Source organism: Carcharhinus amblyrhynchos, chromosome 1 (genome assembly GCF_965287045.1).
Source record: "Carcharhinus amblyrhynchos chromosome 1, sCarAmb.v2.hapA, whole genome shotgun sequence".
Taxonomy (NCBI): domain Eukaryota; kingdom Metazoa; phylum Chordata; class Chondrichthyes; order Carcharhiniformes; family Carcharhinidae; genus Carcharhinus; species Carcharhinus amblyrhynchos.
The window spans coordinates 108,648,822-108,663,623 of NC_137324.1; the positions used below are offsets into that span (position 1 = coordinate 108,648,822).

The 14,802-nt window shown below is 40.4% G+C and overlaps 1 protein-coding gene across 4 annotated transcripts in view; it reads left to right on the plus strand.

The window, feature by feature from the left end:
• LOC145344011 (coiled-coil domain-containing protein 158-like) overlaps positions 1 to 14,802 on the plus strand; it is a 134,477-nt gene that overhangs the window by 43,790 nt on the left and 75,885 nt on the right. For all 4 annotated transcript variants that reach the window (XR_013886827.1, XM_080190675.1, XM_080190685.1 and 1 more), the window contains exon 8: positions 3,504 to 3,580. Coding sequence is in view for 3 of the 4 variants with exons in the window: in XM_080190675.1 (XP_080046801.1) it covers positions 3,504 to 3,580 (77 nt within the window). In the remaining variant the exon portion in view is untranslated. The remainder of the gene's footprint in view (positions 1 to 3,503; positions 3,581 to 14,802) is intronic.

Here is a 14,802-nt window from a genome sequence, read left to right on the forward strand (position 1 = left end):
GTCATCAAGGAGGAAATAGCGAGGCATTTTGAGGGGAACTGCTTGATAGAGCAGACGCAGCACGGTTTCATTAAAGGGAAGTCGTGTCTGACAAATTTACTGGAGTTCTATGAGGATGTGTCTAGGGCGGTGGATAGAGGAGAGCCGGTGGATGTGGTCTTTCTGGATTTTCAGAAGGCATTTGACAAGGTACCTCACAAGAGGTTATTGCAGAAGGTGTAAGGGGGCATGGAGTTGGGGGTAGGGTGTTAGCGTGGATAGAGGACTGGTTGTCAAATAGGAGGCAGAGAGTGGGGGTCAATGGGTGCTATTCGGATTGGCGGATGGTGACTAGTGGAGTGCCCCAGGGTTCGGTGCTGGGGCCTCAGCTATTTACCATTTATATAGATGATCTGGAGGAGGGAACCGAGTGTAGGGTGTCGAAATTTGCTGATGACAACAAAATTGGTGGAAAGGCAAATTGTGCGGAGGGTGGGGAGAGTCTACAGAAGGATCTAGATAGGCTGGGCGAATGGGCCAGGAAATGGCAAATGGAATTTAATGTTGGCAAGTGCGAAGTGGTCCACTTTGGTAGGAATAATGGTAGGAAGGATTATTACTTACGTGGAGAAAAACTGCAGCAGGCGACGGTGCAGAGGGACCTCGGGGTCCTTGTGCATGAGTCGCAAAAACCCAGTTTGCAGGTGCAGCAGGTGGTCAGGAAGGCGAATGGGATGCTGGCCTTCATCGCGAGGGGGATTGAATGTAAAAGTAGGGAGGTCTTGCTGCGGCTGTATAGGGCATTGGTGAGGCTGCAGCTGGAGTACTGTGTGCAGTTTTGGGCGCCGTACTTATGCAAGGATATTTTGGCCTTGGAGGGAGTGCAGGGGAGGTTTACTAGGCTGATGCCGGAGTTGAGGGGGTTGAGCTATGAGGAGAGGCTGAATAAATTAGGCTTGTACTCATTAGAGTTTAGAAGAATGAGGGGAGATCTCATTGAGACGTATAAGATGATGAATGGGATGGATAGGATAGAGGTGGAGAGACTCTTCCTGCTCAGAAAGGATAGTAGGACTAGGGGGCACAGCCTCAAGATAAAGGGGGGGCGGTTTAGAACGGAGTTGAGGAGGAACTTCTTCACTCAAAGGGTGGTGAATCTCTGGAATTCTCTGCCAGTTGAAGTGGTGGAGGCTACCTCGCTAAATATTTTTAAGACGCGTGTTGATGGGTTTTTGATAAGCGAGGGAATTAAGGGTTATGGGGAGAGGGCGGGAATGTGGAGCTGAGCCAAGACAGATCAGCCATGATCTTATTGAATGGCGGGGCAGGCTCGAAGGGCTAGATGGCCTACTCCTGCTCCTATTTCTTATGTTCTTATGTTCAACTTAGCGGTGTTCCGAATATTTAAGTGGACAATTCTGCTGCTTATCTAGTACTGATGCACAACAAGCAGTCTGATAATTTAGCAGCAGTGGAGAAATTGGGAGGGATAGTGGTGAGGTGTTATCATAGGGCAGCATGCAGATGAGAATTAAGATTGAGCCAAGGATAGATTCTTGAACCACAGGTAGTTGTATGGTAGTAAGAAGATAGGAAGAGAAGACACTGCAGGTGATAACCTGATAATGATTTGATAAATGAGAATCGAAATAGCCAAGTGCAGTCTCAGCACCTGTTGAGAGGTGTTAGGGGAGGTTGATATTGTTAGGCATGCTGAAGGCTGCACACGGGTGAAGAAGGATGAGCAGAAGTAATTTACCTCTCTCACAATCTCACAGGATGCCACTCATAACTTTGATAAGAGACCTTTCAGTTCTGTGGAGAAGAGAAAACTTGTGTTATGATCTCTGTGGAAATTAACAAACCCACAAGAACCAAATTTATCCAACTTCCACAGCAAAAAAACCCAAGCACACTACCTCATCTTTTATAACTTTTGCTTTAGCACTGAAACGAAAGTTAACATAAATTAAATATGAACTAACAGACAAATTGTAGTCAGTATAAACTATAAATTGCACTCGAAAGAGCAGATGCAAGGAAGATAGATCTCAGGGATTTAATAGGTAGCCCACTTAGTACATATGGCATCATGTTCAACCACAAAATTCATCAAAATTCTGGGCGGGATTTTATGACCTCGCTCGTCCCAAACATTAAAATCCCATCCGAGGTCAATGGAACTTTCCATGTTCTGCCCCTCGCCTGCTCCGATTCCCATGGCGGGAGGGGTGGTAAAATTCTGGCTTCTGTCTTCCTCAGAGCTCCAGTTCCTTTCTCCAAGCACAAGTCAGACATAGATGCTCTTTCAACACATGCTCTCTACCAACCCAAGTTTCACACAAGCATTCATAGAACATAGAATCCCTAAAGTGCAAAAAGAGGCCATTCAGCCCATCGAGTCTGCACCAACTCTCCAGAAAAGCACCCCACCCAGGCCCTCCCCTCCGCACTATCTCCGTAACCCTGCACATTTACCATGGCTAATCCACCTACCTTTCCCTTTCAGTTAGGGTGATCTCTTCCCAAGAATCTGTTCCTACACCTGGATAAATGAATTAGATTTTTAATGTGTGTAATACTGTGTACAGTTCTGGTCACCCTATTATAGAAAAGATTATTACACTAGAAAGAGTGCAGAAGAGATGCTACCGGGACTTGATGGTTTGAGTTATAAGGAGAGGCTGGATAGAATGGGTCTTTTTTCTCTGGAGTGTAGAAGATTGAGGGGTGATCTTATAGAGATCTATAAAATAATGAGGGGCAACGATCAGCTAGATTGTCAATATCTTTTCCCAAAGGTAAAACTAGAGGTTTAAGGTGAGAGAGGAGAGATACAAAAGTGTCCAAAGAGGCAATTTTTTCACACAGAGGGTGGTGAGTAGCTGGAACAAGCTGTCAGAGGTAGTAGTAGAGGTGGTTTCAATTTTGTCTTTTAAAAAACATTTTGGCAATTACATGGATAAAATGGGTATAGAGGGATACATGCCAGTGCAGGCAATTGGGACTAGCTTAGGGGTTTAAAAAAAAGGGTGGCATGGATGTTGGGCTGAAGTGCCTGTTTCCATGCTGTAAACCTCTATGGTTCAGATGTGTAAAAAATATTGTAAGTAGATTAAAACAATGAAAGTTTAAGAGAGAAAGGCAGACATTAGGATGAAGTAGAAGCAGGGAAGAAGAGAAATCTATAAAAGGATGGAGAAAGTGCACAAACTATGAAAATAGAGCCAGAAGTGAGAAAGTGTAAGATCCAGAGAGGGGAATCATAAGTTAACAAGAACAAGTGAGGAGATGGAAATAATTATGGCACGATAGATAAGTAATGACAGTCACGGAAGGGACATTTAGATCTAGATTTTATTCATTAGAAATTAGTTCCAGGAATATTGCAACTTTCTATTAAAAAGATTTCCACGTTTACTTTGCATTATTATTTCTGAGAAACAATTCAGTATCATTGTGTCATTATCTGTTCACTAGTTGAATTAGTTATTATCATCCTGAAACATGTTATTTGGGTTTAGATGGAAGAACAGCTGGAAAACCTGAAAACTGAATCTCACAGCAAAACTGAAGCTTTGCTTAAGCAACAAGAAGACCGGTAATTCTCTTTAAGGTCTCCTTTATGTTAAATTGCACTTTGTGTTATTATGGATTGTTAGGTAGGGAGAAGCTGAATTAGAATAAATTTGCTATCTGAAGCTTCCCCACACAGTATTTTTGAAATTTGTGGTTTTAATATACATGTTTTCCCTTTTTTAGATTTACCCTGTGTCACTCATCATTCTTTGCTGAGAGATTGTTTAATCCCAAGACTTATGCATTTTGTTGTTGAACTGAATGTTTCTGATGACTTTTTTAAATTCCCTTTTTCTTTCTTTGGGAAATGGTCTACCTTTGATTCAGCGTATGTCCCAGTACCACAGGTTGGAAATCTCAGATGTAAACATACACTGTGCATGGAAATATAAAAGTGCTTTGCCAGTTTAATGAACACCTTTTCGACAATTGTTAAAAATTCCAGTTTCTCTTTACTGTTAGTTCATGATTATGAACAATGTTTCAAAATCATAGATACTAATTTTAAAGAACTATAATGTCTGAGATTCAATATCCAACTTTAATTTCATGTGTTGACTACATGCTAAGGTAACCGTTTCCTCTGGCACATTGCCCTAGTAGCCATTCTTCATGTATGGACATAGAGTGACCGGCAGTAGGTTATTTGGATGTACCAGTGAGGGCTTTGCAACCTCACTGGTACCGTTCCAGTATGTTGGTTTAATCTTCTGTCCAGGAGCATCTTAATTTTAAAATTCTCACTCTTGATTCCAAATCTCTCTATGGCCTCACCCCTCTCCATCTTTGTGATTTCCTTCAGTCCAACAACCCTCCAATGTATCTGTGCTGATCTAATTCTGGCCTCTTATGCAGCCACAGTTTTAATCACCTTAATATTTGGCGCATGTGCCTTCAGTCAACTAGACCTCCAAGCTCTGGAATACCCTCCCTCCACGTATCCACCTCACATTCCTCCTTATCACACTCCTTACAACCTACCACTCTGACCAAGCTTTTATCCATCTGACCCCATGTTTTGTTTTATAATATTCCTGTGATATGACTTGGGATGTTTCATTACATTAAAGGTACTACTGTTGTTACTGGGGGTACTGAGGGCAGATTCCCTGATAGAGGTCAATTAACACAGCACAGATTGGAAGCCATGTCTAGGTTATCGCTGGATAGTGTGGTGCAACCACCTCATGTTTTAAACAGCTAAGCCATTGTGGAAGTCATGTTGATTGTTAAGTTTTTATTACTGTGGAAATCGAAGACTTCAAGTAACATTTAAACAGACTTTAAAAATAGAGATGTCAGACCTTGGTATTGCAAGGGGCTAGTGTAAAAGAGCGAAGAAGCCTTGCTACAATTGTACAAAGCTTTCGGAGACCACATCATGACTCTGCAATTTTGATGTATTTATCTGAGGAAGAATATTGGAACTGGTCTGGCAAAGGTTTGCTAGATTGATTCCTGGGGACAAGAGGGTGTCCTATGATGAGAAGCTGCGTGAATTGTGTTGTAGGGTGTTAGGCATAGTTTGATAGGTCTTATTCGGGTATTCATTGTCTTAGGTAGTTTCACAGAAAGCATTTATAAACTACTAAAAACTATCTACATAAATACAGTAAAAGTCTAAGCTAGGAGCTGTCTCCGTGCTTGCTTAGACACATGGCTCTGACAATACTACACTGAGTCCTAGGTGGGAGATAGTGGTGTCATGGTAATTTCACTAGACAAATAGACCTGGTTAATTCTCTGGAGACATGGATTTAAATCCCATCATGGCAGCTGGTGGAGATTGAATAAATTTGATTTTTAAAAAAGACTGTGATTGAAATAGTAATATTGACCTTGAAACTGAGATTGATTATTGTAAAAATCCACAGCATACTCGAGAAAGAATGAACTCAGTTAGTTTAATTGCACAAACCGAGGGAGGTAGATAGCAACTTTGTCTCCTTTGCATCAGACAGTAAAAGAGGTATTGAGAGAAGAAAGATTTACAGTGCAGAGACCACAGAAATATAAATATTGTTTCACCTTTGTCCAAAGTCTAACAAGGTATTCCTTCTCGGAGGTCAGCAGGTTGAAAACTGATACTGTATAATTCACTTTTCTGGTGAAGCTAACTTCACGCAATAAAAAAGGACTGCAGAGATGAATCAATCTTGTTGGCAGTGTTACAGATGTTCCTGCAGAAAACAGTGTAAATGGTGGCAGCTATTTTCTTTTTTTTTATTTGTTCATGGGATGTGGGCTTCACTGTCCGAGCCAGCATTTATTGCCCATCCCTGAGGACATTTTAAGAGTCAACCACTTTGCTGTCAATCTGGAGTCACGTGTAGGTTGGAATAGGTAAGGATGACAGATTTCCCTCCCTAAAGGATAGATGGGATTTTACAATAGTTGAAAATAGTTCCATTGTCATCATTAAGAATTTTAATTCCAGATCTTTATTGAATTCAAATTTCACTATCTGTCATTGTGGGGATTGAACCTGGGTCCTCAGTGCATTACCCTGGGTCTCTGGATTGCTAGTTCAGTGACAATACTACTATACCATTGCCTCCTCTTATTTGACCTGGGCACAGCTCCTTTTCTGTGAGGCTGTATGTGGAATGGTAAAATGGCAAGATTTGAAATTTTACGGTACAGTAAAGCACTATAGCATGTTTTGCCAGCTAGAGTCCTCATTACCCCTATCTCTCCTCTCCCTTTGGCAAAGGACATGTATCCCTCATCCAGCCCCTGAAATTGTTGAGCATCCCAGCCATTAAAAATTGAAAGGAAATTTGTGGGGCCCTTTGTCCTAGTAGATGAGCAGAGTCGATTTGCTAGTTTGAGTTATGAAATGTAGTCGTGTGCTCCAGAGAACTCCCCCTTTCTTATATCAGCTACACTTTATGCACAGTCTACTGAATTCACACTTCAGTTTAAGTTTCTATTTTCTTTGTCGCCAATCAATCCTATTGTCCACACCAGGGAGAAAAATCATCTTCAGACTTGGTCATTTCTTATAGTTAGTTTCAGTAATGTAATTAGTCTGGTCAAACTAAATTTAAATAAATGATTGAAAGTGTTTTTGTTCAGTTTAGTCTTTGTTATTGATTTTCTGGGAAAAATTTGATACTATCCTCAGATGAGCTCAGAGGCAGTGCCAGGGGGAGGCGGTGGGAGAATGGTGGCCATTTGATGACGTGGGTCGGGGGGAGCACTGCCATCTTTTCAGCTTCTCCTGGTTCAGCTTTGAGAGGGAATGGTGGATGATAACTTCATCAACTGAAGATAGTTGAAGTAATTAAATAATTACTTAAAGGCCTCTGTTGCTGGTATTCAACCAGTAGGGAGCTTGCCATCTGGGCAGACCATTCAGCAATCCAGATTATATTTGCTAGCAGCCTACCCTTATTCACGAACAAGGAGCATCTGCTGAAAGCTACCTCCTTGCCTTGCTTCCAACCCCTAACCCTTCACTGGCAACACTCTCAGTGTCATCCTTACCTTGGTGCACACTCATCACTATGTAGAGATTCATTACTGATCCCTCCTGCAGGTCTTCATGTAGTACCTACAATGGCCACTGTTCCTGGTGGTGCTATGCAGATGACTTCAGATTGGCCAGCTGCTTTTGGGGGTGTGATTTCCATTCCACTGGGGGCTTAATTTTGTGGGAGGCCTGACGCTGTCCGGGTAAGTGCCTGATTACGTGATAATTGTGTCAGGCCTCCTGGAGAGAAAGTTCATGGGGCTCCCATTGGTCCTCCAATCATTGGCAAGACTCCTGTTGCACTCATTAAATTCCACCCTTTATTCCAGAGGGCAATGTTTTGCTTCTTAAGTCGAAATGTATATCATTAAATGTGGTATCTTCTTGACCCATTGTGACTACATCAAAGTTCTTGATAACATTTAGTCAAGAATCATACCCACAAATGTTGCTTAGATTGCTTTTGGATGTGGAGTGGGTACATTTAAGTGCAAGACTTCAAATGGGCATGGGAGGCTGAAGTGGTGCAAGGTGATCCTAGAAAATTGTATGGTATCAGGATTCCTCTGTACTTGCCCATCTCCTCAAGCTCTGACAGGATTTCTACAATGGTGTAACTATAACCGAGCCCATCAACTGGCACAAAACCAACTTTAAACTCAGGGATACAGATATCAGTGATGGACTGGTTGGATGAGGATTCCTCCTCAAAGCCTTTTGCAAAGAAGCCATCCTTGAATCAGTTGCTGCCCACTTTGTCAATCTTTAGCTATGGCCCTGATTTATGAGAAGGAGTGATATGAATGGAGGGAAGAAATTGCTTTTAATAATGAGTTGATCAAGAATTCCATACCAAAAGCCCTTGACTGATGCATGCTTGTCCATTTACGTTGGCACCTGATCTAGCTGAGATAATGGGTGTTTATTGCCTTTTGGATATACCCAGGGATTTTGTTTACTAGAATAAGATAGCCATTGGGTCCAGGCAAATAAAAATCAAATATGAATGAATAGTTGAGGAATATTATGTCCACACAGCAGATGTACTTGATGTTACTTAGTTCACATTGTGATATCTACCACTGGGAATGGATATCTTGCATTAGAAGACAATTTAGACTTTTTCCTTTCACCTTTTTCATGCTGAGCTCCAGCAAAATAGTATAGGAGGCTTTAACTCGGCTTTTCTTAGAAATTAAAAAAATACAGTGAATACGAGTGGACTTTTTGTATTTTTCTTTACTTGCTGTTGACCAAATCTGTTATTCCATATATGGCAATGCAAGACTCCTGTACAGTCTGCTTTGTGCACAGAGCAAATATAATGAGGTTCGAGCATAAAATCCTATCCCCAGTGCCAGGTCTAAGGAGTTCTGAGGGAAGAGCAATGATAAACAAAGTCACTTATGGGGTACAGAATTTTGAGAATCAGCTTCTTTGGATAGTGCTGGTGCTCATATTTGGTGAACTTGAACCTCCTTCCAATATTGAGAGCTTCTTTGTTTTGTTTAGATTAAAGCTGGGTGTTGAGTTGCACAAGCAGACAGTTGAGCTGTACCTGGGATTACATTTGGTGAAACCATTCAGTATCTCCAACTTCTCATAAGAGAAATTCTCCTGCCAAGATAGACTGGAAGATTCATTTGCCTGTTACTGGGGAGATCTGAAACATGCAAACGTGCCTGTCTGTGGAGCAAGATATCCTGAGCTGCATCATCTACCACCACTACCACCACCACCAATGAGGTCATCAATTGTGGATTGTTGCAGTAGCTTAGCAGTCTGTGCAAAAGCAACACAGCAAACCAGCTATCCCTGACCAATGGCATGAGGTTAGTTAATGTCATCATTAAACTGAACCATGTGATAAATAAATGTAACTAATTTTCAGTGTGACATGGGTACATGGAGTTTTAGCACAGACACCCCAATTTTTAAATGACTTGTGCTTTTCCATATCCCTTTGATAAAATTCTCAGAGTTTAGGGGCTAGGTTTCTTGGGACAGTCAACCTATTGCCATGGAAGTTTTGGCTTCAGAGATAAATATTGAGTGGTTATTTTTCAAACTGTGTGGTGAAGTGTGCAATTGTGTCATGCAGGGTTGGGACTGTTGCTGTCTTTGATATATATTAATGACGTGGACTTGGAGACACGTAACATCATTTCAAAGTTTGCAGATGACACAAAATATAGTGGTGCAGTAAATAACGAGGAGGATATTAACAGATTTTAGGAGGTTATAGACAGACTTGTATAATTGGCAAACTCATGGCTGATGAAATTTAACGCAGAGGTGTGTAAAGTGATTAATTTTGGCAGGAAGAAAGATGAGAGACATCATAAACTGAGTAGTACAATTAAAAGGAGGTACAGGAACAGCAACTTGCAGCTGGATATATGCAATTCTCTGAAGGTGGCAGGACAAATTTAGAAGGCTATTTAAAAAGGCACGTGGGATCGTTGACTTTACAAGTAGAAACATTAGAATACGAAAGCAACAAAGTTATGCTGAACCTTGCACAAACACAGTTCTGGTCCCCAGGTGGAATGCTGTGACCAGTTGAGAAGCATGTCAATGCCTTAGCAAGGCGAAGAAAAGATTTATTAGAATGGTGCCAGGTGTGAACTGCTTCAGCTACATGGAGAAACTTCAAGAAAGGGCTTCTACTCCTAAGAGCTTAGAAGATTTGATGGAGGTATTCAAAGCCGTGAAGAGTTTTAATAGGTTAAGTAAGGAGAAACTGACAAAGGGGCAAGCCAACAGATTTAAGGGAACAATATGAGGAAGCAAGACTTTTTGCGGTATTCTAAAATACACTGCCTGAAAGGGTATTGGAAGTTGATTAAATAATCATTTTCAATGAATAATTGGATAAGTACTTGAAGTGGAAACATTTGCAGGACCATGGGAAAGAGCAGGAATGTGGAACTAATTAAATAACGTTTTGAAGAACCAGTACGGGCATTGTGGGCCAAATGGCTTCCTTCTGTGCTGTATCATTCTATGACCGTATGAAGACTCATCTTCAGCTAAAGGGATGCCTTCTTTGTGACTAGGATTTACTCTTGTTGTTTGGTCACCCCAAGAAGGATGAGTGTTTCCTGAAATGCAATTAATGTAAAGATCTTGAATTATTTTATCCTTAAGGAGGCGTTCAAAATGGTAATGCTACTTCAGATCATTTAGGGAGTAGACTTCTGGCATCTATCAACCTTAAAGATCCGTCCATGATAATTGAGGTAAATCCAGCCCTTGAGTCTCAAAGCCAGCTATCGGTGTAACATTCTCCCTTTCAGTCTGGTCTCAGCATTACCATAGTGCTTCTTCGCTGCGACAGCTACATATTTCTATCTGCTTAGAAAGTAAGTCTGCTGCACTCCTTTTCAAAACTCACAAACTATATATATTCATGGAAAATCAATAATTCCTCCTTAATGAAAAAAATGAACTACCAATCAGCAATGAATCTGCCTTTCATAACAGCTTCATTTTAAATAGATCTGCTCAAAGTCTGAATATAATTTTGTATACCATGAAGAAGAAAGCAGAATCCAAATGTAAAATTGTTTGTAGGCCCTACATGGCAGCTTTGTTGTGTCAGGTATGAAAGGATTCACAAGAGAATTGTCATCACACTTGTCTTGGAGTGTGCCTTAAAGCATCCACAGTTGCTTCATGACGTAAACAATAAGACAACTGCTACCTCAATCTCATGTTCTTGCGAAAGAAGAGGGATTGTGTGTGTGTGTGTGTGTGTGTGTGTGTGAAGGGGATGGCAGAGGAACTCATCACTCACTGTATTTTCTAATCTCCTGAATGTAGTCACAACTTAAAGAGAGGGCCTGTTCTTTCACACAGACCTCTGGATACTCATAGCATCCCCTGGATTGGCCATTTATTTAAAATCACTCTTGGCATGAAAATTTTATTGAGGCAACATTTCTTTCCTCACATGACAATTATTCAGCATTCAGAAAAAGGTCTGCTCTAAAGTCATAAAATATCAAATTAATTTAAATTTCTTGACTCCTTGGTATTCAGTACCCCAGCTGGTTTTGGTTTCTTTTGGAACTTTTTGGCCCATCATGTAATTTGTTGGAGTTTTGGGTTTCATGTTTCCAGATTCATGTAAAGCAGGTTAACACAGGGCTGCACAGTATCATAGTGGTTAGCACTGCTGCCTCACAGTACCAGGGACCTGGGTTCAATTCCAGCTTTGGGTGACTGTGTGGAATTTGTACATTCTCTATGTCTGCATGGGATTCCTCCGGATGCTCTGGTTTGCCTCCAGAATCCAAAGATGTGCAGGTTAGGTGGACTGGCCAGGGTAAATGTGCAGGCTTACGAGGACATGATGGAGAGAAGGGCCTGAGTCAGATGCTCTTTCAGAGAATCGGTGTAGACTCGATGGGCTTAATAGGAATTCTTTGGTTCCATGGGTTCTATGGTTTAAAACTTAAACTTTCCATTTTTCTGTTGTCTTTACCTGAAACATGAGCCTTGATTTTTGCAAGATCTTATCTGGTCTATTTCATCTATTGATCTTATGAGGCTATGTATTTGTATATGAGGCACTAGTCAGCTGCATAGTTTGGTGATTTCCCCTGCGTTATTGAGGCAATTAAATAGAGCGCTCCTATTTCAGATGTAAAAGTTTTGTGTTTTACAAGAAGTGACCAAACATTAATACAAAATTTGGCGGTCAACAATAAACAAACAATTTTTGAATGGGTGGTTAGAATACATCTTTACTCATCAGCAGCTAAAATGAACAGCTTGGGGTTGTTTTGCTTGTGCCCTGGACCAAAATATAAATAGTCTATCTTGGCGAACCTGTGTTAGCTAAATGAAATGGTTTGCAAGTATTGTTGTAGAATTTTAAACTAAATCGTGGGGGCAAGGGTTCAGTTGCATGGCAAATTAAGAAATCAAAGTTAAAGGAAAAGGTATGAGTGCAAGTTAGTGATGAGGCTGATTGTTACCAGAAAAGAAAAGGAAGGGACAGAATGTGTGAACATCATATTACATTAAAGAATTGTGCAAGAGTAGGGAAATTTGATAATAGAACAAACTTAAAGACTTTGTACTTAAATGCACTAAGCATTCAGAATAAAATTAGTGAGTTAGTGGTGCAAATAGAGACAAATAGGTATGATTTGGTGGTGATTACTGAGACATGGTTACAAGGAGACCAGGTTTAGGAATTGAATATCCAAGGGTAACCAGTGTTTCGGAAAGATAAGCAGAAAGGAAAAGGAAGTGTTGGAGCTTTGTTAGTAAAGGGAGGGATCAGTGCTGCAGTGAGAAATGGTACAGGCATTGAAAATCAAAATGTGAATTAGTCTGGGTAGAAATGAGAAATAACAAGGGCAAGTTGAAGTAATCTACAGGTTCCCAAACAGCAGTTCTGCAGTATAAACCAGAAGATACTGGAGGCTTGTAAGAAAGGCATGGGAATAATCATAGGTGAAGCTAATATGCACATAGACTGGAGTATCAAATTGATAAGGGTAGACTTGAGGGAGAGTTCATTTAATGTATTAGAAATTCTTTCTTGGAACCATCCAAGGAGCAGGCTATTCTGGGCTTTGAATTGTGTAATGAGGAGGGATTGATTAATGATCTCATAGTTAAAGATCATTTAGGGAAGAGTGATCATAGCGTGCTAGAATTCCAAATTCAGTTTGAAGGTGAGAAATTGGAGCCCCACAGTAGCGTTCTAAAGTTAAACAAAGGTAATTATATAGGCATGAGGATAGAGTTAGCCCTGGTGGATTGGGCAGGAGGACTAAAAGGTGAGACAGCTGATGAACAATGGCAGATGTTTAAGGAGATAGTCAATTCCAACTAAAATATATTCCGAAGAGGAAAAAAGATTTGGGAAAAGCATCTATGGCTAAGCAAGGAAGTTAAAGATAATGTAAAGACAAAAATTAAGGCATACCATACTGCAAAGGCTGGTGGCAGGCTAGAAAATTGGAAAAGTTTTAAAGATCAACAAAGGCTATTTAAAAAAAAGAAAAAAGGTAAGTTATGGAAGAAAATTAGCACAAAATATTTAAAAACACAAAAGTATATAAAAAAGAAGAGAATTGCTAAAGTGAATGTTGGCCCCTTGGAGGATGAGACGGGGGTGTTAATAACATGAACAAGAAATGGCAGCATGCTAAATTAATATTTTGCGTCAGTTTTCATGGTGGAAGACATTAGTACCGTCTGGATAGTAACTGGTAATGTAGAGGGTATAGAAAGAGAGGAACTTAGAACAATCATCATCACTAAGGAAAAAGTATTGAGCAAACTATTGAGATTGAAAGCAGACAGATCTCCAGGGCCTGATGGACAATGTCTTGGTGTCTTAATGGAAGTGGCAGAGGAGATAGTGGATCCATTGGTTATAATACTCCAAAATTCTCTGGATGTGGGAAAGGTCCCAGTGGATTGGAAAAATGCTAATATTTTCTTATGCAAAAAAGGAGGGAAGCAGAAAGTTGAAAACTATAGACCAGATAGTTTAGCATCTGTCATTGGAAAATTGTTAGAATCTATTATTAAGCAAGTAATAATAGGATGTTTGGAAAGTCAAAATGCAATTGCTCAGAGTCAGCATGGATATGTGAAGGGAAAATCATGTTTGACTAATTTGCTGGAGTTGTTTGAAGATGCAACGTGCAAAGTGGATAATAGGGATCCTATAGACGTATGTCTAGATTTCTAGAATGTGTTTGATAACGTGCTGCACGAAAGGTTAACACACAAACAAAGATTACATGACGTTCGCAGTAATTTATTAGCTTGGTTAGACTAGTTAACCAACAGAAAGCAAAGAGTCGGGATAAATGGATTTTTTCTGGTTGGCAAGGGGTGCCACAGGGTTCAGTCCTCAGACCTGAAACTATTTATAATCTATGTTAATGACTTGGATGCAGGAATAGAAGATACTGTAGCCAAATTTGCAGGTTACACTAAAATGGTGGGATAGTAAATTGCAATGAGGAAATAAGAAATTTACACGTTCATAGAAATGCTTATAGAAATATGGATAGGTTAGATGAATGAGCCAAAATTTGGCAGGTGGAGTTTAATGTGGATGAGTGTGAAGTTATCCATTTTGGTCAGAAAAAAGAAAGGCAACGTATTATCCAAATTGAGAGAAACCTCATAGTGCTTTGGTGCAGAGAGATCTCACTTGTGCATGAATTGCAAAGAAGTGGTATGCAGATACAGCAGCTTATAACAAAGGCAAATTGAATTTTAGTATTTGTTGCTCAAGGAATAGAGTGGAAAAGTAGGGACATGTTGCTGCAACTGTACAAGGCATTAGTGAGACTGCGCCTGGAGTATTGTGTACAGCTTTGGTCCTCTTACTAAAGAAGGAATATAGTTGCATTGGAGGCAGTTCGAAGGAGGTCACTAGATTGGTTCCAGAAATGAGGGGTTTGTCTTATGAAGAGAGATTGAGCAATTCTGGCATATGCTGTTCAGAATTTGGACCAATGAGAGGAGATCTTATTGAGGTATGTAAGATGATGGAGGGTTTTGACAGGATGGACGTAGCGGGGATGTTTCCACTTGGGCAAGCAAGAACAGAGGTTATAGCACTAGGATAAGGTGTAGCAGATTTAAAACAGGTATGAGGAGAAATTACTTTTCTCAAAGGGCCATGAACCTGTGAAATTCACTACCCCAGAGTGTGGTGGATGCTGGGACTTTGAGTAAATTTGAGAAGATAGACAGATTTTTAATTAATAACGGGTTGAGGAGTT